This window comes from Eupeodes corollae, chromosome 2, assembly GCF_945859685.1.
Source record: "Eupeodes corollae chromosome 2, idEupCoro1.1, whole genome shotgun sequence".
Lineage (NCBI taxonomy): Eukaryota > Metazoa > Arthropoda > Insecta > Diptera > Syrphidae > Eupeodes > Eupeodes corollae.
Window position 1 is genome coordinate 96029681 of NC_079148.1, and position 18786 is coordinate 96048466.

The following is an 18786-nucleotide window of genomic DNA, read 5'->3' on the forward strand; positions in this document are numbered from 1 at the left end:
ATGAAAACATAGAAATACACATATACATTATACAAATACATATCTTATTTTAAGAAATTTAAATATTTTTTGTTTGTTTTGTATTTACAATGATTACTAATAATTTACGAAATAATATTGCAAAGTTAACATCTATAACAAAAATGAAGGTTAATTTTTGTTTTCAATCTTTTAATTGTTTTTAACATATTGTTTTTTTTTTTGTAAGTACTTTAAGGAAACAAAGAAAAGTTACGAAGTTTTTCAATATTACTTAAGTAAAGAACAAGTTAGATTTTCTTATTTTGAAGTTTGCATTATCATAATGTAAAGATCTTCTTGTCGCTGATTTGAATACTGTAGTTCGTATTCAAAATTAGTGTCTTTTGATAGAAAAACATGGATTTCAAGCGTATACATTTCGAAAATGACAAATTTAGAATATATCAATTGAATAAGATATGATTCAAAATAGGAAAATTATACATGATATGTGTAAAGAAGAAAAATTTAAATAATTCTTCTATAAACGATTATTCTTTAATTTTCGTCACATTTTGTGAATATTTTTGAACAAAAAATTCTTTATTTTATACGAAGGACTGAAAAATGGAGGAGTAAATTTCGAAATCATTTGTGTGACACAAGCAGTATTTTTTTGTGAAATAGTATAGATCAAATAAACTCTTTTCCGGCAATAAATATTGTGCATACACATTTTAAAAATTTTCAAAAGATAGAACTATTCAGAAACATCGAATTATTGTTTGAAATTCCAGTAATTGACATTTTCAATCGAAAAATGTGTTCAGAAATATTTCACTACAATTAATATTTGTAAAATATTTTAATGAATTTATGCCAATTCTGGAATTTTGTCCATTATTTTAAATATATCTTTTTATTGATATTCTTCGTTCAGTTTACTTTTCTATGCTATATTTAAAATTCAAATTCAAGATGGATCCAAAGTTGTAAGTCTTTTTAGAGCTTGATATAAGGTAGTTTCAATGTGTGGTTATAAATACTTAGAAATTCGTAAACAAAAGTGACATTTCAAAATCCTCCATCAAACGATCTCGATCTACGATTTCGAAATGTCGCATTTGTTATCGAATTTATTGGTCGCATTAAAAAAGCTAGTGGCTACGTAGTCAAAGGATTTTGATTGGCTAAATAAATATAACTACAAAATTATTTAGTACAAATTTCGGCTACAAAGTTAATGCACACTGGTTTTGAAGTTTCACAATCAGCTGCTCGGTAAGGACACAAGAATTCAAATCGAAATGAACCTTTTGGTATTTAAAATATAAATCGATCATATTATATCTTCTATTTGGTTTTATTGAATTTAAAATGAAGAAAAAAACATTTAAAGTTCTGAAAACACAAATGTTTCTTATTTCATATATTTGTATTTGTCACTAATATGAAAGTTCCGGATGGAGTAGCTTTGTATTGCAATTTCGTATTCACAAAGTCGAAATTTGAATACGGAGTCACTAGCTTTGTGAATGCGCCCATTGTTTCAATTTGATGTAAAACTAATCAGATCAAAAACTAGAAGGAAATGTTGATGTTATAGCTTTAGACAATTTTAAACACGAGCCCAATCTTTGCGTGTTAAGACATTTATTTCCTACAACGGCTTTCGAATACTGGATTTTGTTGAACATTTTTCAAAAATGTAAAGAATAAAATAAATAAATAAAAAGTCAAACATTTTCCATTTTCGTCTAAGAATTAAGTTAAAATTTGAGAGTTAAAACATGACCAAAGCTTTGATAGCTTCAAACAAACGAAATAAATATGTCAAAATAACAAAAATACGTCGATGTCATAAATTTTTTTTTAAATATAGTATTCCTATCTTCTTGATACGTACGTAATCAGGACATGGTTTTCATAAATAAATGTTGAAAACTTTGATCTTTTCAGTAAGACTGTTTTTTAGAGTTTGTTTACTTAGAAGAAGTTTAATGTTTTTGTTCTGATTTAACAACAATTTAATTTTCATCGCATTAGTTTAAAAAAATTCCAAATAGTTATAAAAAAAGTGAGAAGATTATGGTATTTTGCAGTACTTGATTTTACTTGGTTTTGTTTTAAACATTCAAATCTCTTTTTTAAAAGCTCTCTTTACTTTGAGATGTTTTGAAAGGTTTCAGAAATTATTTAGCTCTAAGTCGATGATGTAATTTAAAATTAACCTTTCGAAAATAAATTCAATGTTTAGATTTCACCTAAAACTATCTTCTAAACATTTAACATTTGAATACATTGTTAGCTTTTAAAAAATCATTCTTCAATTATTTCAAATAAAATTCACTAATTATGTGAAAACTATTACATTCTCAGGGCATCAATATTTTTGTCTTTATATTTTTAACTTGATTTACTTATGAGAAAAAAACAATATGTTAAAAACCTTCAATTGCAAGTTTGTATCTTTTTTTAACAATTTTTTTGTTTGTAGAATCAAATTTAATTATAAAACAATCAAAAGAATACACTTTTTTTTGTAACTATTAATTCCAAACAAAATTTTACACTGTATTATGTATGTTTGTGTTGGTATTTTTTCCTTTTGTTTTTAATTTAAAATTATTATATTCAAGAAAAAAAAATTATTATGCTTCTTATTTATTTTACAATACATGTTCAAGTTTATCACAGATTACAAATGCTTTACATAATAATTTTTATATTTAATTAATTCCATTAATTTTTTTAGTTTCTTAAAATTTTAAATTACATTAATGATATTGTTCTTTTTTTTTGTTTTAATTTTTTGTTTTTGAATTCTCTTTATCTTAATGACTATATTAATAATGCCTATTATTAATAAGATTTAAATTATTTAATTTTTTGTTATTTTTTTAAATTTTTTTACAAACTATGCAGGTAGAGAAGAAAAGAAGAAGAATAAAATACTTATATATATTTAAGTAAATTTTTTGTTGTTTTATAAATATTTTAAAAATGTTTTTAGTTTTTTTTTTGTTTCTGTTAATTAATATATATGTGTGTGTGTGAATTAAACAAATTGCTTAAGCTGCTATTTTTTTAAATTTCTATAAATATTTATTTATATATATAGAAAGGTAAGGGGAAACTAAAAATAAAATATTTTATGCACGTTTTCTGATATTATATTGCAATAAGTCTTCATCATTTTTTGTTAGTTGCACTTTGCCCATATAAAACGTGTTTGTTATTTGTGTTTTTTTATTTTTGTTTATGTGGTTGTTTAGTTTTTTTTTGTTTGTATTTTTATTTTGCATTTGAATAAAGCTCTTCGACAAAGAAAATTTAATTTAATAACTATTTTTTTTCATCTGACAGGATATTTATTTTTGATATCGTATACTAATGTCACTGGAATTAATTTAGCCCACATATCCGGTGGCTAGTTGTAGCGGTAGTAGCTGTGTTGCTGGTAATTGTAATCTGAAATAGAAGGAGAAAAATAAGTTAGTTAAGGATCATTTTGACAAAAAGATCTTTATTTTATTCTTATATTTACTTAAAGTCCTTTTTCAAGCGCAATCATCAAATTGAGTGCAAATACAAAAATAAAAAAGAAAATGAATTAGGTTGTTTTGCATGAAACTTTTGCTATAGGAACTACATTGGTTTTTGGCATAAAATAGGGACTTGTGAAGGTTTGTGTAATTAAATAAGTGAAAATATGTACAAAACTCAATCAGATAAAATTGAAAATTAATATTAATACGTAGTTATCAAAGTAATTGAGTTTTTCTGTAATTTATTTAACATGTTTTTATTGTGTAATAATTAATATTTTTTTAATTAAAACTTAGGCAGATATAGAAATCGGTCATGCTCAATGAAATTTAGACAAATGTTAAACTTAACACTCTCATCATCACTTTACGCAAACGAAATGGAACGTAACTGATGGATTTTATGTAAGTAAAATATGGGCAATGATAAATGTACTGCACATATTGATATAAATCATGCAAACGGAAATAAAAAAATATGAAATTATTGCCAAATGGTCGAATTGAATTACATCGATCGGTAAAAACCACCGACAGCAAAACAATGTTTTAAACATTTTTCATAATAGTTTCCTTAGAGGCATAAAAGCACTATTTTCATTTAAAATAAATTATCGATATCTAGTAGACTGTAAAGCCATAAAACCCCTATACATATATCTATTTTTGGCATTAAATATTACGTGCTAACTTGTTAATTTAGGTTAACAAGCCTGATGCCTATAGGTAGATTTGCTATTTAAACACAGGGTACGATATATAATTGCGTGTTGGCTTACTAAATGTTTTTATTTCCACATACATACATTTTTATTGTGCACTTTTGATCAAGCTTAACTTGAAGATATTTACATTGGTGTATAAAATATGATCATTGAGTACAAGAGTCTATCAAAGCCAAACGTTGCAGCTTTAAATTATGAGCAAATGTCCATATCCACGCACCAAATACGTCTTCAAACAAATTAGGTATTTTAAATTCTTCAAGAACTATGTACTCAACTACATAGTTCTTGAAGAATACTCAACTGTAACTTTATGCAGAACAATTTATTTGTAAAAAGTATCACAACATGTTCCCATTATGCACTCAGAAGAATTTTGTTTCGGAACAAAAACAAAAAACTGTCTCTCAAATCACTCTTCGATTTCGTAAGGATTGCAATGCGAATTGGTAAATAAAATTAATTAATTAGCCACCTTGGTGGCAAAGACTGTTAATGTTGCACGATCGACGATCGATCTGCTGCGCAGCATCGGGAACTGCATTAAGATTCTGGACTCATTCAACCATCATATTATACTTAAATACATGTGTATAAGGAACCCATTCATTCACTTAACTCCTAAAGCGGATGCGCAACATACCTAACAATATTTTTGGCCACTGCTGCAATCCAATGTGCGCTTTTACAGTGCAGTCCATATAGCTGATGCATACTCCACCATCCCATCAGGAAAGCGGGTAAGTGGGGCTTTTTTCGAAGCTAAGAAAAACTGGTCTCAATGGTGATGCCTGATGGCCTGCCTGCCTTCCTGCCGGCCTACTGATGGTGGCTGCCGACATAAGAACAACTCAGGTGCGCAACATGCAGCAAAAGGTATATGAAATCCAATCTGGTCTTCATCCATCACTGTCGACAGATAACAACAGGTTGCACGTGTGTATTTTTACATATTTCCATATGAGTATATATGTATTTACATAAAGGTAAAGATTTGAAATCCTCAAGATATACACAATCACTGGCGGACCAATGAAATCGCATCGGACGGTTTAGCACGGACGATATGCAGATGACGTTTGACTTTGATTGCGTGCTCCAAAGAGGGGTTAATATAGGTTCAGGCAAAAAAAGATCTGAATGCAGCAACGTAAAACGTTGGCAAATTATATTAATGTCTTGGCCATTGGAATACAAACGAGTCTTCGGACATTTTTAAACAGGTATTTCATCTATACTTCTTATACCCGGGCGTACTTATATGTAGTAGTATATATTCAAAACTTAAGCTTATAATCTCAAATTACACACACATTTATCGGAACTTTTTTATATGCGAACGCCCCATTCATGAAAAACTGAAGACCTTCACGAAAAAAAATATAAATAAGACGAAACTTTGCAAAATTTATTCGAAATGTCAAAATATTTGCACAAAAACGTAGGCGTTAGCACAACTTATATACATGCCTATAGGTTAGCTACATAAGGCCCTGTTTGACTGGAGTTCATGATGCTCGCTTATAAAAAGAGTGCCCGCTGGTAAAGTACCTGATTGATGAGTTCCCATTTCATGGTGATAAGGTATGCGCGGCATTCTTACGTGGTGAATCGAAAAAGGCTTTTACGCAAAACTTAATCAATGAATCCAATAAAATAAAAGAACAAACAAAAAAAAAAGCTAACACCGATTGAGAAGATGTCCTCAAAGATAAAAGACATCCGGTCAAAATTTTATTTCAGATTCAGAGCCGCATTTGGGTTGTTGTTTAAATGATGTTTGTCTTTAACCACTTGGCTAATAAGTCTTAAAATATCAGTGACTGCTGATAGAAGTTTTAGGAAAAAATTAGAATACCAGAAAATAGTGAAACAGGAGAACAAATTTAATAAGTTCGGATAAGTTGTTCCGAGAAAACATAAAATAAATGAATAAGGTGGCGCAACAGCCTATACAGAACTAGGGCCTAGTGACTTACAATCATTCCTGTGTGCGAGTCATTTCAGGGATGTACGGGACCAATAGTTTTTATGCCGAATCCGAACTTTCAGAAAGCACTTTATATGACAAGAATTTCTCTTGGAGGATTTGTCAATTCCTCGCAAACTTAAGTAGCGGAGGTAGGAATTCAACCCAAGGCCTCTTGCATGACAATCCTGCGCACTATAACCATCACGCCACGGGTACTACTGTAGAACGTAGTGTTGACAAAAACCTAAGTTGTGGCAATTTTCCGTCGATCTTCTGAATAAGGCATTCCACAAACGACATACCATCGGTACGGTACATAATTAAGCTAACAAACCATAATAAATGATTCTTATGACCGTAATTAAATGATATTGATATGGACGACAAGTTTATTTGCAATAAGACGGTGTGGCACTGCGTTCCAAACAAAGAAGAAATAGTCGTGATTGTAAAAGAAAAGTTTGAAGATCGTTTTATCTATCCAAGTCTTTTTATTTGAAGCCTTGTTAAATGTAAGGCCTATGCCAGTTATGCACAATCTATTTAAGTCTTAAAAAAGAATCCTTGAAGTGTAAAGTCATGAACATTTCATTTAAAGAAAGTTGTACCGCAAGCGCAGAAGTGGGAGATGTTAAAATGAAAACTCATATTGGGAAATTTCAGCGATTCTTGTGAATAAAGAGTGATTGATCAACTATCTAGAGATAGGTCCCCTTTGAACGAGGGTAAGACCTCTTGAAGGAATAAAATGTGCTATAGAAAACCCACCTTCTATGATAATACTAACTTATAAAAAATGTCTCTGAGTGTTCTTCTAACTAAGGCAAAAAGTTCCGTTTAAAGAAAAATTGTATAAAAGTAACAATAATATTAGCGCCCTTGCTAACGATAGTGTGCACCAAATACTCATTTTCAAGTCAAACGACCCTGGAAGAAAAAAAAAAAACATCATCATCACCACTACCACCACACGATGCAGGATGTCCTAAATTATTGGTACCGCGCAGCAGTTCCTGCTAATTAATTGAGCCTCAACTCAACTCTGAACGATACAACAACACCAACGAAGGAGGAAGATGCGGCTGTTGCTATGAATTCCCTGTGATTTACTTTGGGAAACGAATCATCATCATCGAGATCGCATAGCCGTCGTCGTTGTTTGTTGTCGTTCAGTCCGTCGTCATCGACGACGACGTTCCTAGATACTTATCGCCCCATTCAATCCTCCAATGTCAGCTACTTTGTTCTGTGTTTGGCATTCATCGTCTAATCAGATCGAAACGATTTAATTTATTAGAGAAGAGAGACAGTAAGCTAAAGACATTGAGCCTTCCTAAGTTTTCAGCAGTATATGAAAAAAAAAAAACAGCCAAGAGGAATTCTGACGGAGAGTCTTTTGAGAGTTGAGCCAAGAGTTTGGCAAATATTTGGAAAAGGTGTACGTATACTAAATTCAATAAGAATGCACTGCACTATTAGATATACAATTGCCTTGCAAAGGGTTGCGAAAATTTCACCCCTTTCTTTCTAATGCTCGCGGTTTTTCATCCCTTTTGACTCGTTTAAACGATTGCAATTTTTTCGTTTTGGAAATTCCAGTGGAAACGTAAAAAATAAAAGGGGGTTCCCCATGGTTAATCCTAATGGATTCTGATTGAGATTTAATTATTTCATTCAATTTTCTAGATGACTTCCACTTCGCCGTTCTCATCGTTATTCAAACAACCAACAACCAGAGGAGGGTTGTTTTCTTTAAAGGGTCGCCCTTGAAGAAAAGTAAAACTAACAGCGCGGCGACGACGACGGTGGCGGTGGCGGTGGTGGTGGTGGTGGTTGTAGCCGGTGTGTTGGATTTAAGTGAAATAGACCCATCTCAAGTCAGAAGGTTAATGAAGTGAGTAATTCTGTGGATGAACTTAATTGAAAAGGATTTCTTTCTCCCTCTATCTATTTCTGTTTCCAAGACGAAGGATAAGAAGAAGTGAAATTATATACAGAAAGGACGAAATTAAAGAGAATAAAAGTATAAGAAACAGAAAGGACCATTTTGTTTTTTGTTTAATTGAGGGAAATTATAAGAAAAAAAAGAGGATGAGGGGGAGTTTCATGCAAATTAACATCAACAACTCACCTTGAAGCGCGTCGAGAGTTCATAATGCTGCGCGAGAGTTCTAGAAGGTAGAGCCCTGATTGTAACTGGGCGACGACGATGACGATGACAATGACGATGACGATTACGATGACACTGCCTAAACCGGTGACACAAATCCTGTAGAGATTTGCTGACTGCAACACATGGAATGGAAAGGAACTTGATTAGAACTGAATTTAAGCAATTGGCTAAGAACCAAAAATAACTGAATATTTATGTAAGTTGATTGTCACCTCTTGAAAAACGGCTTAAAAGCTGCTGCAACACTGTCTTGATGACTGTGATGGTGATTATGAGGGCTGTCCATCATTTGTTGGGTGTAGTCTTTGCCGGGCGAATGATCTTGTAGGCGGGTAAAGCTGCCAACGTAGCTGCTGTTGCTACTGCTGCTGTTGCTGTTTGGCGACGAGTCACCGATGTAGCTATTGTTACTGTTGGAAGAATTGTTGGTCGATCCAACGACGCCTACTGCTGAATTATTGTAGCAGGTACCTGTCGTAGGGGTTGTTGAACCGGTAAGAAGGCTCCCCGCCACGCTCGGCAGTTTCATATTCGGTGGAGTTTGGGGCGGCGTATCGGTTTGGACATCGGGAAACCCCATCTGGTTCGATTGCTGCTGTTGGTGGTGTTGTTGTGGGGATAGTTGCTGCTGCTGCTGCTGTTGGAGCTGCGTAGGATTTACGCTCGTATTCCCCGGAATAGCCGCTGTAGTAGGGGTGGTAGGCGTACTTTGAAGATGTGTATTTGTCATATTGTTCGTAGGATATGCCCCCTGTTGGGCACCCGCCGTAACCCCTAGAAACCCCCCGTACCCCCGAGTATAAGGCGAACTTCCGAAATTGTTCATCGGATTCATTTGATGGTGTTGCTGTTGCTGCTGCTGCTGCTGTTGCTGCTGCAACTGTGTGCCCTGCTGAAGCTGCATCTGTTGTTGCTGCTGTTGTGTCATACCAGCTGCCATATTGTTCATAGGAGCTTGCATATTTATCATTCGCGTACCGTTTCCACCACTCGGATTGGTACTGAGCTGCTGAGCATGCTCCGCCTGTTGCTGGGTGGTGGTGTTGTGCAAATGGTGATGTTGAGATTGATGCTGCTGTTGCTGTTGTTGATAGTTTTCCATCCAAGCCTGCTGCATTTGATGCTGCTGCTGCTGATGGTGTTGCTGCTGCTGCTGGTGATGCTGCTGATGTTGTTGTTGCTGCTGTTGCTGTTGCAGTTGCTGGTGATGGTGTAGCTGGTGTCCTAGAAACGCCGAAGGTGGTGGTGTTTTGCAAGCGGCTGTGTCTGCCAGACTCCAAATTTTGGGCTTGGTTGCTGGAATCGGGACCCCACAGTCGCTGCTTATCTGGTTTTTTGGACCACTCATTTCGTCTTTGATGCCGGGGTAACCACCTAACATGGCATGGTGATGCTGATACGCCGGGTGATGGTGGTGATGGGCATTCATATGATGGCCAACATGCCCTCCAACTATTCCCAGATTTTCAGGCTTCCTATCGTCGTCGGTTAGGTCGTCATCATCGTCGTCCTTTTCATGCTCAGACTTCACATGGTGCATTGAATCTAAAAGAGAACCAAGTCTAAGTGTCTATGTATGTTGTTCGTGTTCAGAGCAGTGTTCATTCATTCAACCATCAGCAACAACCCCAAAACTCTACTGATGACTTTTTCAAAAAAAAAAACTAAAAACCAAACTTTCCCTTCACCCTTTTGCACCAACCCACAAAAAAGGTATAGGCCTCTAAAGGTGTTGAATACACAATTTACAATGGAATTCTAAATCCCGAGTCTTTGTTGAGATTTCCTCTTTTGGTTGAAAGGAAAATTCCAACGTCGTGTACACGCACCAGATACGTTGGTCAGATACCTAATGACAGCTTGACAAATTTACCCCACAGACACTCTATAGGGAATTCTCGGCTGTGAGGTGCCAGTTGTTGGCAAGCGAACATTTCAGGAGCTGTAAAATATTCTGAAAACTAGCACACACCACCAGGTCGTATAAAGGATAGCGGTACACACTATATATACCTTCACTACAGCACAGCAACACACTCAAGCAAATCCCCAGAATAATGAAAAATCTACGTGAGAAAATGGGAAGTATACCTTTCTGTATCTCTGAAATATGAGGAAGGCGAAATCTTATTTAAATTTCCATAACAATGCGGCGGGAGGAAGCATGGTGTACACACAGAAAGCAAGGTACGTAATATAGGCAAGGCATAGGCATATATGGAGTATTAGAGCCCAAGGGCTTCTATTTGACATATCTTTCCTTCCGGCAACGACAACAGCAACGGCAATGGCAATTCGGCACATCGCATCGTTCGTCGTCGCTCGTCGTCGTCGTTGTATGACTCAATTTTGGGGTTGTTGTTCTTAAAGCAGGGGATGATATAACTTTTCAAAAGCCCAACGCCAACATTGAATGTTCAAATTCAAATATTCGCATTATAGCTATGCGACTTTATAATATTTACAATTGAAAGGCACGAGACTGTGAAACGATCGCACATAATCAAAAGTCATAATAGAGCAATCGTCATGATATCCCATGCAAACAAATAAATGGTTAAAAAGTTGAAAAGAAAAACATATAGACAGGGGTTTCAAAATGAAGATGATGAAGTTGATGTTGATGATGGTACTTGGTACAGTTGTTTAATAACGGGGTTGTTGAGTTGAAGTTTGCAATTTATAATATAGCAGTATCCTTGTACACACACATATAGACACGTATTCTTAACAGTATGGGGTTATTTTTAGCATTTATCATCTCCAAAATATGAGTGGATTGTCACACATGATAAAGGGTATACATACGAGTTGTAAGGGTAGGTGAGATTTTGAAAGGTGAAGATAGCTGCTGATGTTGGAAGCTTAATAGATTCAAAAGATGGTGAATGAGTTTACTAATTCCTGTGGTGGTGACACTTGTTCTGGATTAAGGTGGTATGCGTGACTGAAATAAGCTTTGGTTTTTGACTTGAAATTTTACGGAGGGCTAAGGAATTCTGGCCTTGATTAATTGAATCCTCTTGAAATCTTTCTGTAGCTGGATTATGTACCGAAGAAAGTAGGATATAGAAGAGGAGAAAATTGCAATTGAGGTGCAAATATTGAAAAGTGTCAAGGCAGTATTTCTTTTGTTTGTATAGGTGCCACAGAAACTTTCACTTTAAGGACTTTATTCCATAACTTCTTCGTTTTAAATGATAATGGAGAAGTTTCCAATGTTTTGAACAAAGAAAGTTTTAACTAGTTTAGGGTCAAATTATATACGACCACACTTCTAGTCAATTGTGGAGCTCTTAATAAGGAGTTATCAATCATCATCGGTGGCAGCGTAGACGCTTGCGGAAAAACCTTTATTCAGATTTATCAGCCTCGATTCAAAAGTCGATAATGGACAACAGGCTAGATTTATTATTTTTTAAAATTACACTTAAAGTCTAAAAAAATTCAGATTCATGTTACAGCTAGCAATAAAATTACGCTATTTGGCCTTAGGCCAAAACTGCTCCATTCATGCTTAGAAACGTGATAGTGAAACCACTTAAAGGGATCCTGTGTATTTGAGGTATGATACATTTGTTGCTCTTTCACTTTTAACGTTTGTTCATTTAGGCCATTCAGAGTTCAGCTGATCTTACGAGTTCAAAGAATCTGTGAAAGCACTCTCTGTAAGACTCTCAACTTCTTCTCACCCACTTCAATTGTTGTGAAAAACTAGTTGGTTCTAAGTTTAATAAAGGTTTTTACGCTTCAAAAAATAAATCCAAAAACACCCCACCATAAAGAAAAGACATATCTTCATTATTTGCTAAACCCACCTTCTTTTTATAATGGAATTATAACATATCTTTCTGCTGCGGGAAAACAAAGAGAAAGAAAAATCAGTCGTTTTAATTTCCATGAGAACTTTCCATCAATTTGGCTGTCAAAAATTTCAGATCCTTCCTGTTGCCAAACGGCATGGCAGCAAAAACAGCAGCACTAAGGCTGTCATAAATATTTTATAACATCAATTACGAAGCACTTAAAATATTTTGGGAAACATTTTCGCTGTGATATTTCTTTACATTGTGTTTTTAGTACGTACATATACCTTACCAAAAAAGACCGCCGAGCGCCACCGCTCATTCATTGTTTCTCCTCAACCATCCATCCAATCCATCCATCCATCCATCTATTCATTCATCTATATTCATTCATCCATTACCAAGTCAAAGGAGAGTATGAGACGCATCAGGGAGGTTAGGCTATTCGCTATATAAGTCCCAATACCGTCACCTGCCCTGTGCCCTGTATATGTCTTGAATATAATATCGATACTTATACGTATATAAAAAGCTATGTGGGATTAGTTAAAAGGTTCGTGTGCTGAAATAAAATTACTTCTTTTACACCCTCGCATCGGTATCGCTTTGGGTAGTGTGAGGACTCGTCATCATAAGGATAACGACGAAGTGAGAATGCCACTTGTCTATCTACTTAGATTTAAAGATTTGGTGTTTATATTTTTGGGTGACTGCATTAAAAATACATTGTGCGTTCGGTTTTTGTTGGAGGAAATTATGTACAGGGTGTTTCTTTTTGAGACTAAATTGTATTCCACAAGTTCAGATTTTGAAAAGCTGAGACGAAATACGATTGAATCTCAATCATGAATATGTCAATAATTGTTGAATAAATTCTAAATATTAAGAAATTCTAGAGTTATTTTACAAAGTAAAACAAGTACAAACAAATTAATATCATATTTCTTTAAAAAATTTAATAAGCTTTAATTTTGTAGAAGATTATTTTTTGATATGACAAATAGTTTTCAAAATAAAAGCGAAAAACCGAAAAACCGTATGTTTCTCTTCACTACCGCTAGAGTTATTTTATAAACTATAACAGATACGAACAAAATCAGCAAAGTTTTTTTTTATAAAATTTAATGAGCTTAAATTTTGTGGAGCAACATTTTTTGATAGGACAAATAGCTTTCGACATAAACGTGAAAAACTGAACCAAACGCCATGTTTCTCTTAAATGCCGCTAGAGCTCACGTCGGATTCTTGGGGACTTTTTTTTTTGTCATCACCAGACATCCCTTAGTAAGTGTGCCAAGTTTCAAAACTGTTGGACTGGACGTTCGTTGACTGGACTAGCACGGTTTAACAGTATTTCGGTCAAAGCCCAATCTTAATTTCTTAGTAAAGGACAGATTTGAAACCCTTGGAAAAGATGCTAAAGCTTGAACCAATATACAATTATTTTGTTATGATATGCGATTCTTTTTCTATAGGCATGTACGAAAAAGCCCCACTGTTGTTAATTTTTTCTCATAACTAAACTGCCCTTTTATTTCTGACAAAATCACGTCAGGTTATGAAACACCCTTTTAATAGTTAAAAAAAGACCCACAAACTGCAAGAATTACCCTTCATCGTTTGTCGCATCATATATAAAACAGCCCTCTAACAGGCGTTGAAGCGTGCAACCCTCTCTCGAGCGTCAAAGTCAACTATACTATCAGCGCTGCCACTGCCACCGCGCCGCCCGTCACTTGAACGGGTCGCATATGTTTCGCCCTGATGATGGTAATACCCCCTTGGGTGGTATTACGAAAAGGAGCGTTCCACGCTGCTGGTGAAAATAAGGAACACAGGCATCAGTATCAATATCTATCCGACATTATAAGCATCAGCATCCTCGGCACGATAATAGATGACAATGAAGCTCTTTATTATTTTACATGCGAGTCAGAGAGTTGGTGCTTCTGAGGATGCGGGTGTGTGAGTGGGACCGGGAGGGCGCTTAGTTTGGTGTTGATGCCAACAATGGGACAGGAATAGAATATTCGAATTGTTTTTGCGAATAGATATATAATGAATTTTCCCCCTCCCAATTATAAAATATTGTAAAGCAAAGGGCTAAGCTAAATGAAGATGCGCTATGATACGGTCTAAATTTTGGTGATAGATTAACCCCTCAACTGAGGTTGAACTTAATTTGGCGCAACAACAAAAGGGGTTAGCTTAGAATTTGCCGAGCTACTGAGGGTTATAGAGAGAGAGAGAGTGCGGGAATACGTGTGACTTTGGGATGACTATTAATTAAGGCACCAAAAGGGTAGCTTCCTAGCTATAAGTACATTCATATTATTATATTGATAGTTGTTTTTGTTTTTGTTGGCAAACTCTAGAGAATAAGTTTTATGCCCATAGTTTACGTTAACGTTTACGTAAACGTTAACGCACTTTAAAGTATAATGATATTGAGTTAAAGTGATATTTTAAATAATGCTCTCGTGATAATAAAGCAGCAGTAATGCGCGACGACAAAAGGGGTTGAAGAAGGCTTTTTGTTCGGCTGATTCAGAATCATGGTTCAGGGTACAGGGTGTAGGATGTATAGGTATGATGGTTTGTTTTTTAGGCAGTGACGGACGGAAGGGTAAAAGCATTGAGGTGCGGTGTGGTGGTTTTTCATTCTTTCGGTGGTCTGTGGAGTTCAGCGTGGGTCTATTCGTCGCTCGTCCTTGTGTCGTTGTCGTCCTTATAACAGATACAGCTACTACTGCTTCTGGCTGCTTTGGTAATGTGTTTCTATTATTATGTCAGCTCGGTATACGTGGGTATTATGCAAAGTGTTTTATGGTGGCTCGAGGGTTAATAAGATATAGTACATGGATTGCTCTTTTGTCTGTGCAATGCGCGGTGGCGGACTATTTTCTATATTAGAGGCAAACAGGACGAAGACTACGACGATGAGGAGCAGTAGCAGTAGCACGTCGTCGTATATAGCATTTGGCTATTGAATTCTACTCTTGGCCAACATTTAACCCCTCTGTTGCCGCCTCATTGCGCCAACCGACTCTTTAAGAGCAGTTAATTGAAACTGAAAGGATGAATAATAGGGGGTTGAAATGGGAGCATCATAAATTAAACGCAAATAGCCCAGTCGGAGGCCGGTTGGGTGGTAGGGTAGGTAAGGTAGATATAGACTTAAAAAAAGGAAAAAAAGTGACGGTGCGCTGTGCTGACTGGTGAAGAAGGGGGCGTGGGACTGATGGAAGAGAGTGGTGCAATGACAACGATGGTGATATGCTGATAGTGGATATCAAAAAAAAAGTTCAGTTAGAGCGTTATATACACCACCACCGCCGCTAAATATATGTATGTGTATACTTTCCGATGATGATGATGATGTATTCTTACCTTTATGGTCACGATTTTTATCAGCATCAATATCGTCCTTGTCCTTTTCGTCATCAGACACCATAGCGTCATCATCGTCGTCGGTTTTATTTTTTGGCTCCCAAGTCATTTTGTTCTCTTTTTTCAGTCGCCGGCGGGCATTTGCAAACCACGTCGATACTTGCGTTAAGGTCATTTTTGTAATTATCGCTAACATGATCTTTTCACCCTTAGTCGGGTATGGATTCTTTTTGTGCTCGTTTAGCCAGGCCTTTAGGGTAGCCGTTGATTCACGCGTTGCATTCTTCCGCCGTGCCGCTAAATCATAACCGGCGCCATAACTGCAAAAAAAACAAAAACAAATTTAATATAAAAAGCAAACATTATAAAATAGAGAGCCCAAGTGAAGGAGGGGGTGGGGGTTTAGTGATTTAGTTTTACAAATAGACTGCTGAATATCAAACTCATTGTGAAGATCGATTGCTTATGGGTGCGATACTCGCAATATGCATTTTTCATGAGCGTATATACTCTGCAGTGTGACGCGCACTAGGTGGACATATTTCATAACTTTATTTAATGACCAATATGGGGTCCCTCTCTTTGGTTTTTGTACATCATAACTCACGGCGGGAGTCCTGACTTGATGCATTCCCCTTTTGGCTGGACATTATTTATCTCGTGAATAATCTTATACCACTTGGTGTTGCATGGCTTCTTATGATCGCGCGCACTCTCTTATGGAGCAATAGGTAAGGTACCATACCTACATATATGCTCTTAGCGTGTTCAGTCAATTTAGCATCTATCACATGGTCCACCGCAAGTAAAAGAATTTTCGCTGAAGGACGTCGAGTAGGTATATATCTTTTCAGTGTGTTTATTTATTTGTGCACAAGAGCCATAGCCAAGTTGTACAAGATTGAAATTCTTTGAATGAAAAAAAGAGCTAAAAACGGCAGGGGGGTTTTTGTGTGTATCTACGTACTTATAAAGAAGTTGTGCTGGTTCGCACGACTTACAATGCCAGAGTTCAATAAGATGCAGCTACCACATGAATTGGAGGACATTGTTATGTTATCTATATGAGCTTATGGGCCTTGAGCATACTATATACTCTTTTATGCGATGAATGTTGTCAGATCATACTAAATAGCTTGTTCTTTGATCAAGGAAACATATAGCACTTAGTTGGATTAGCTTCAAATTGATGTGCATATGGCTCATGTGTTTATTTGTATAAAGTTATTTTAATGCGGAGGAAATTCTAATCTTTTAAAATTATTGAATACAAATAAACTGACCTTGGAATAACATTTTTCAGGTTAGGTGTAAGCTAAATTATTGTTCATATATTTTTACGGAAGTGATAAAATTAAAAAAAGGACAATGGGCCTCTATCTAGTTTGCAATCTAGTCCAAATTTTCCTAAAGCTTCATATGAATATTTGAAAGTGGCTATATATAGGAGACAATTTTATAGCCTTTATGTGATAGACCATTGCAGTGGAGATTTTTAATCTTTATGAACCCGCATATTGTTTAATTTAACCATCTTTTGATACTAAACTAAAGGCATATAGCCTGGGCAATAGAGAGCTCACATAAATTGAAACTAAAAGAAGTTAGGAGAAGACAACCTGAGGACAAGAACTTTCCTTATTGATAAAATTCTGTAAGCTTATTAAGGTTTTATGAATCTTTGCTGGTAGCTTTGGCAGTATGCATTGGTGATATTTGTCAACTTGTTTGATTTTTATTTTGTTACTTAATGATCAAAATGACGTTCTGGTAGCTAGTACGCAGTTTTCTCAATATCCACAAGGTTACATGGAAATCTTCTGATCAATGAACCGTCAACCAGATTGACCACATTGCGATTGACGCACGACACTTCTCCAGTATGCAGGATATTCGAACATTCCCAGGGGCCATCATTGACTCGGACCACTACCTCGTTGTACGACTAAGGATATCCCGATCCAAGTCAAAACAAGGAAGTAATGTGAGAAGATTCGACGTTAGACGACTACAATCGCAAGAGACTGCCATGTCCTTTTCCGATCGAGTCTCTAATAACCTCTTAAGGAGTCCTATGCTGTCTGCATTAAGCATTGAAAACCAGTGGCAACATTGCCTTGCAGCCATCAGAGATGCCGCCTCTGAAGTGCTAGGTTTCACACGGCCACCACAGCGAAACCCCTGGTCTGACTACGAATGCCGGCAAGCGCATGCAGCGAAACAACAGGCATACAAAACAGCGCTTCACAAAAGGCTTCTTAGATGGAAAAAAAGAGAGCATGAGAAGAGTGCGATCGAGGAGATAGAAGGATGTCGCAACAGGAATGAGATTCGTAAATTTTACCAAACAGTAAAAAAAACCTGCCAATGGTACCAGCCACGAACCGAAGCTTTTAAAGACGATCAGGGGAACATCGTAGTAGAACCGCAGTCGATGCTGAGAATATGGAAAGATCACTTCTCAAAATTATAAGACGGCGATAACGAACCGAATTCCGCTGTGAGGGAGATAGAATCACTCAACCTAGGCGACACAGATCAACAATTCCGCCAACCCGACCTTAACGAAGTGAAGATAGCTATATCAGAACTTAAGTCAAACAGAGCTGTTGGAGCTGACAGCATCACTGCCGAACGATGACTTGGTAGGAAGCATGCACCAACTCATCTGCAAAATATGGTCGGAAGAAAGCATGCCCGATGAGAAGAATTTCAGCATAGTATGCCCGATGCATAAGAAAGGAGATCCTCTAAATTGCGCCAACTACAGAGGCATCAGTCTCCTTAACATTGCGTATAAGATGCTCTCTGCCGTATTATTTGAACGTCTGAAGCCATTCGTCAACAATCTGATTTTTCCTTATCAGTGTGGCTTTAGACCAGGAAAGTCCACTATCGACCAAATATTCACACTACGGCAGATCTTGGAAAAAAACCCAGGAACTTCAAATCGATAATCACCATATCTTTATCGATTATAAAGCAGCGTATGACAGCATCCATATGGAAGATCTCAACAGAGCAATGTCTAGTTTTGGCATCTCTTTCAAACTTATCCGTTTTTGCAGAATGACGATGGAAAATGCACGCTGCTCTATCAAGGTCGAAAAATATCTCACCGATGCATTTGATGTCAAAAAAGGTTTTAGACAAAGCGATGCACTGTCATGCGACTTCTTCAACATCGTTCTGGAAAGAATTGTGCAAAATT

At 36.1% G+C, this 18786-nt stretch overlaps 1 protein-coding gene across 1 annotated transcript in view; it reads right to left on the bottom strand.

Annotated features, from left to right (window-relative positions):
* Window positions 1-2897: 2897 nt before the first annotated feature.
* The window catches only part of LOC129948285 (homeobox protein araucan), a 110283-nt gene continuing 94394 nt past the window's right edge, over window positions 2898-18786 (bottom strand). Inside the window, exons 5-8 of the mRNA XM_056059226.1 lie at window positions 15576-15895; window positions 8592-9924; window positions 8338-8492; window positions 2898-3432 (exon numbers count right to left, since the gene is read on the bottom strand). Of these exons, the coding sequence (XP_055915201.1) occupies window positions 8456-8492; window positions 8592-9924; window positions 15576-15895 (1690 nt within the window). The 3' untranslated portion in view covers window positions 2898-3432; window positions 8338-8455. The remainder of the gene's footprint in view (window positions 3433-8337; window positions 8493-8591; window positions 9925-15575; window positions 15896-18786) is intronic.